The 6262-nt window shown below is 59.2% G+C and overlaps 2 protein-coding genes across 2 annotated transcripts; both read left to right on the top strand.

The window, feature by feature from the left end:
- Positions 1–1453: 1453 nt before the first annotated feature.
- On the top strand, positions 1454–2638 carry LDBPK_221200 (hypothetical protein, conserved; the record flags this gene model as incomplete). The annotated part of the gene is made up of 1 exon (XM_003860818.1): positions 1454–2638. The coding sequence occupies one exon, from the start codon at positions 1454–1456 to the stop codon at positions 2636–2638; it is 1185 nt and encodes a 394-aa protein (XP_003860866.1).
- Positions 2639–4726: 2088 nt separating this feature from the next.
- LDBPK_221190 (hypothetical protein, conserved) lies at positions 4727–6262 on the top strand (the record flags this gene model as incomplete). Its single annotated transcript, XM_003860817.1, has 1 exon — positions 4727–6262. One exon carries the CDS (start codon positions 4727–4729, stop codon positions 6260–6262), a length of 1536 nt encoding a protein of 511 aa, XP_003860865.1.

The raw sequence follows: 6262 nt of genomic DNA, 5'->3' as shown, positions 1-6262 counted from the left end.
GCGCCTGCCTGCTTCTCACGGTGTCTCCCTCTGTGAGAGGGTGTGCACGCAGGCAGCGTGCATCTGCCGCTGCACTTGGAACGGCCACGACAGGCGGGTGCACTCAGGACATACATGAAACACGCGCACGCATAGACGCGCACGGAGGCGCACCTTTTCGGGCTCGTGGCTATTCTGTTTTTTCTTCTTCCCCTGGTCACCACAGCCGGGGGTGTTCCTCTCAAGCCACCTTCGCTTCTCTTTGCTTTCTGATCTCTGCGGCACGCTGGCTTTGCTGCTTACATGCTTGCTCACGCGGCCATCACTGCTGTTGCTGCCGTTTCCACGCTGCTTCTCCCCGGCCGCGCCGACGGAGCCGATAAGGGATCGGTGTGGGTGCAAATCCGTCTTTGCGGCCAACCCTCAGCGGCTTCCTCATACTCCACAGCGTGTCTCCTCGCAACGCTGATGTATCCTTTCCCTGATGTCGTAGAATCCCATCTCTCTGGCTTTGCATACACGACGGCACAGACGTGCCCAGAGCCGTTAGTCAAGGCGAATTTCGCTTCTCTTGCCCTCCCTCGTTTTCCTCTTCCGCAGCTGGTTGGGCGAGATCAGCACCACCTCTTCCCCTCCCCTCCCCTCCCCTCCCCAACCACCACAGTCCCCTGCTGAGAACGGAAAGTTTTCAGTTTCGTCGGGGCGGTGCCCAGAGATAGTGTGTGTGCGTCGATTCGGTTTTGTTTTTCAAGATCGGGGTCACGCGTGTGTATGCACTTCCGCCTGCTCCGTTCAGCTGATCTCCCACGCTTCTGTCACGGAGTTCGACATTGGTTCTTTCCTCACCTCTGATTTCCTTCTCATTGTGCAAGAAAAATGTGTTTCGCCCTCTTGCAATGAAGAGGGGAGGGTGAGGGGCCTCCGCTGTTTCGTTCGGGCGGCTTCCGGCAGCAACGCACGGGTGTCTCTGCGCGTGTGGGGCTTGGCGGATCTCTTTCTCCCCTTCTTCTGTTTGGGAAGGATGATCAACTGGCTCTGCTACCTCGTCTGCGAATTCAAGGCAGCCCCCCTCCCCCCACGCCCCCATCATCACATCCACCGTCTGAGAAGGGACGGATAAGGGAAGAATGATCACTGCGCGTTCGCAGACGCCATGGAAACAATGAAACACGAATCCCGTGAGGGTGGCATGCAGGTGCCCGCTTCCCCTTCCGCCCCCCATCTACCTGGCCGCGTCCGACACGCTTGATGGCAATTGCGCATGATCGGTTAGAAAACGGGATGGTCATCCCTCAGCTGAAGCGTCCCCTCCTCTTCCTACTCTTCCTCCTCCGTTTCCTTTTCTCTCTCGGTCTATCTCTGGCCGCACACCAGCGAGGGCAGGAAGTGCTCCGCCCCCACACACACCCACAAAAAGATTCCATAACACTAACACGCACTTGCCGTGCACCTTTTTTTTTTTTCAGTTCGCGTAATGTTGTTTCGTTGCTGCAGACCGCAGAGCGAGGAGGGCGAGTGGAAGGACATCTATGGCGACCCGGTGCGTCCACGCCGAAGTGGTTACGAGTACCCCCTGGATGCACTGCAGATCAGCGCTTGGGCCGCGATTGCCGTGCTGGCAGCGCTGCACTTTATGGTACAGATCCCCTTCTTCGACGGCGCACGCTTTGCCGTCGTGCTCGTCATCTCATCCGTACTCATGACCTCAGTCGTCTTCACGAAGGTGGCGCTGGAGTTGTACCCTCAGCAGGACCCCGCTGTCTTCCGCACAGACCTCCCTCGCCTCAACCAGGATGAGCTCGTGCCAGAGTCGGCGGAGCCCAGTACGGAGCCGTGTGTCTTCTGTCGGCGATTTGTACAGGTAGGCTGCAAGCACTGCAGCGTGTGCGACAAGTGCGTCCCAGGTTTCGATCATCACTGTCGCTGGCTGAACAGCTGCGTCGGCGCCAAGAACTACCGCCTCTTCGCAACTTTCATGGGCGTCGCCTGGGCTGGGATGGCTTGGGTGACGGCCTTAAGCCTTTATACGATTCAGCTGATGCTGCGCGACGTTGACGCCTTCAAGCGCCACATGCACACGCAAGCCTACCACAGCCCTATTCGAGCCTTCCCCGCTCTCGTGGTCTTCAACTTTGTATGCCTGCTCATCGCTGTCGCCGGCATCGGCTCCCTCGGTAAGCTCATCTGCTTCCATGTCTACCTCGACATCACCCACCAGTCTACTTACGAGCACATTGTCAAGAGGCGCGAGAAGAAGCGGGCGCTTGGCGAGTACCGCAGCCAGCACGGCGAGCCGGAGTCGAAGGGCTCGCTTGCCTGCTTCGAGCTGCGCAAGCGGCGCAACTTTAAGAGACACGGCGCCGATCACGCTAATGGGCCGGACATGAACGAGGAGGACAACCGGGACGGGGAGGCTGATTCCTCGGTGTCGCCGCAGCAGCCGACGCTTAATGACGCTTCTGGCGCAAGCGCTGTGTGCGAGGAAGGTTCGCAGGAGTCGTCGGGGTCGAGGGCGGAGGACATTAGAAGGCGAGCGGCGTACTCGTCGGCGGGGCGGCAGCAATATCTGCCAGTGCCGGAGCGTGGCGAAGGGCGATCCGACGCCCCTGTCTCCGACGGCATCTCCTACACATTTGAGCCGGTGCAACAAAGCGAGTAGACGGAGGCGTCCCTCATTGCAGCTGCCGCGGCTGCGGGCCCTGCCTCTATCTCTTTACATATTTTTTTTTCCTTTTTCTTCCGAATCGACGTACGTGCACGGTGCGAATTTGTGCCGTGCTCCCGCTAGACGCAGTCCCTCTCGCGATCAAGTAGGCGAGATGTGGAGGAGGATCCCAATGCTGCTGAGTTCTGCCTGCTTCTCACTCTGTCTGATGTAGCACACGAGGTAGGATGACACACTACTGCTGAAATCCGTGCGCTTAAGTGACTGGCTGACGAGAGCCGGTGCCGCTGATGACGATCGATGTGTCTTGTGGTGGTTGCCGCTGTTTGGGTGTATGCTTTCTTTTCTTCCTCCCGCTCCTTATTGTTAATCAACTTCGTGATGTCGCTTCTTCCCTTCCGCGGTGTAGCGTCTTCCATTCTTTTCCTTCTCCATTGCTTTCGCTCTGTCTGTCTCTCTCTCTGTGTCCCGCCCCCGTACCCACCTCACTCCACCCTCTTGCTCTCTCTCATGCTTCCCGATTCTGCGGTGGTGGTGCCCGTGTGTGTGTGTGTGTTTCTGCGGATGCGACAGGACCTCCCCCGACCTTCGATTAGATGGCGCGACTCTTGAATTTCAGTATCACTGCCACATCAGCTAAAGTTTGTGTGAACCGAAAAAAAAACGAAGGGAAAAGGGGCATGCAGAGACCTTGCGCACCCTCTCATCCCTCTTTCTTGCGCTTTCGGGCGGCGTTGGCCGTTGTGGTGTCGTTGGTTTGCACACGAAGCGGGGGCGGGTGGATGCGGAAACAGCACTTGGAGGAGCACTCCGACGAGCCGAGCGCTGCCCATGCACCTCTACGAGTTCATGCAAAGGTGGGGCCCAGCCCCGCATCCCCTCTGCCATTGTCTCTCCCTGCCTCTTCCGCCCTCTCCGCACAATCCTTCAGCGGGGGGCGGCGGCTGCGTAACCGCGTAAGCCGCGTGTGCCGGCCTGGTGCTCATTTTTGTTATCGTTTTCCCGTCCCATCTTTCGCACAAGCTTTCGCGGGTTGCGGTCGGGGGAGGGGCACTGCTGCTGCTGCTGCTGCTCAGATGCCTCTCTTCTCTTCGTTGTCCTTAAGGTGAGACGTCGTCCAGCTTGCCCCCTTTATGACGGTAAGGATCATGTCTCTCGTGTGCTCTGTGTTCTCTACGCTTCTCATCGCCTCTCCTTTCCTATATGCTTCCTGTCAAGCCATTCGGTGTGTGCCTCGTCGTCCCCCTTCCGCTACGAGCCCCTCCTCCTGCTTCGCGCGACTTTCCCAACACCGCTATCTCTGTGTGTGTTGCGCGGAACCGCACCACAACGCGCCGTTGTGCTCTTCAGCGTGTATCGCTCTATTTCGCGCTATCCCCCCTCTCTCTCTGTGACGCACACGCACTTGCGCGCCGCAGATCCGAGTTTTATTCCTCAGACGTGTCTGCTGCCTGCATCCACCGTCGTGCATCCACCATCCTGGCCTGCACGGACACAAAGTGGCACACGCACGCGCATGCATACATGTGTATATGCACACACGCGCACTGTCAGGCCTGTCGGCATCAGCGGCGGTGACCGAGCAACATCGAGCTGGGAGACGCCCGAAACGAAAGCGAAGGCTGCGTGCGGAATTCTTTAGAAGGCCTGTGGTGCCAGTTGGCGGTCGAGCCAACACGCGATCCGCCTTCACGAGCGAGGGAGAGCGAGATGCGCGTTGCAGCACCGTTGTACACTCTTGGACGCCAGCGCAGAGGCGCTGGCCTAGTCGCTGCCGCGTCTATCCTCAATGTCGCTTCTCACAGAATACACGGCGGAGCGACTCTGGTATCTGCAGGCAAGGCATCGCTGGCGCTCGGCCCGACACAGCTGATGCTCCATGATGAAATGGCGCCAGTGGTGGGGCTTCTCCTGCGGTCGCGATTGTTGCGGGCTCCGCGGTCGACATTGTCAGCACCATCTTCATCCCAGCTCACTTCGTGCTCGGAGATCCCGGCGAGAGAAGCCAGCAGCAGCCCCATCACGGACGAAGAGACAGCGGCGCCTGCATCGGTGTCTGAGCAGGCGGAGGCACCCTCCATCATGGTGCACCCTGCCGAGGGAGGCGTTGAAGTCGGCTCCACGGGTGCTGGGGCTGCTGCCGCGGTCTTTTGTGGTGGTCGCAGCGGCGTTCCGTCTGTCGTCTCCTCGCAGAATGACATTACAAGCGAGGCGCGTCTGGACCAGATCGTGGCCGTGCTCGAGGAGAAGCGCGTGGAGCGGCAGCGCAAGATGTTCGAGGACATGATCGTCTTCGAGGGCGGCGCCGTTTCCGACCACCCGTCTCTGGGCACGAGGCTCATCATGCGGGACTTTGTGCACTTTGCCCTCTACAACAACAAGTGGGGCTACTATCCGAAGCTGTTTCGCAAGTATCGCCAACTGATGACCACGGGCTACTTCGACCCCATCCCGTTCGCCTCACTGCGCAACCAGCATGACTATGAACGGTATGCCACGAAGCTGCATGAGTCGACGCCGGGTTTCGTGACACCCACGCAGCTCTTTCAGCCCTACTACGGCTGGGTGCTGGCGGAGTACCTCGTGACGACACACCGCGCCAAGTTTGATCCCCGCGAGCCGCTCATCGTGTATGACATCGGTGCCGGCACCGGTGCTCTAGCGTTGTCTGTACTCGACTACCTGGCCGAGCACTTTCCCGACCTCTACGCGGCATGCGAGTACCACGCCGTGGAGCAGAACCCGCATCTGATCCAGGTACTGCGCAACAAGCTTATCCACCACTACCACCACGTCAACATCCACCACCTGTCGGTGCTGAACTGGCGGCAGCTGGAGAAGCGGCGCTGCGTCGTGCTTGCCGTGGAGCTCTTCTCCGGCATGCCACACGACTGCGTGTTGTGGGACCAAGAGGCGGTCGTGAGTGAGCATTGGTTCGGCTTTCAGCAGCACGACAACCTCGCCACGGCGCACGAGCGCTACTACGCCCTACAGGATCCAATTATTCTGCGTTACCTGCGCTACCTTAATTGGATGCAAGAGGAGTCGTTTCACAACTTGAAGGTGCTGTGCCTTACTGAGGGCCGCGAAACCCTTGACGCACCGAATCGGCGGAGCATCGAGCCCAATATGGCCGACTCCACCATCGCGATATTCACGAAGATGGCGTACATCATGAGCCCCTTCCACACTGCCTGGCTGCCCACAGTGCAGATGGTCTTTCTTGAAATGCTCGCTCAGTACTTCCCTCGCCATCACCTCTTCGCGGCGGACTGGTCTAGCGTGCGACAAGCATTGCCCGGCGTGAACGGCCCTGTGCTGCAGGTGAAGCTGCGCGTGGCCAAGGACATGTACCTGCGCAAGCCCGTCGACGCACTGCATGCGAATGCTGGCATGGTCGACATGTGCTTCCCAACAGACTTTGATCACCTGTCCATTGTCTATGCCCGCATCTGTGGGGCGCAGAAGGAGGTGGAGTCGATGCGACATCCTGTGTTCTGGCAGACCCACGGCGGTGACAAGACGGCGCTCTTCACAACTCGCAGCGGGTACAACCCGCTGCTGGAAGACTTCCAACAGTTCCACGTCTTTACCTCACACCACTCACCAGAGCTGTAG

Source organism: Leishmania donovani, chromosome 22 (genome assembly GCF_000227135.1).
Source record: "Leishmania donovani BPK282A1 complete genome, chromosome 22".
Classification (NCBI taxonomy): domain Eukaryota; phylum Euglenozoa; class Kinetoplastea; order Trypanosomatida; family Trypanosomatidae; genus Leishmania; species Leishmania donovani.
The sequence above is the reverse complement of the archived record's forward strand: the minus strand, read 5'-3'. Positions and strand labels throughout refer to the sequence as shown.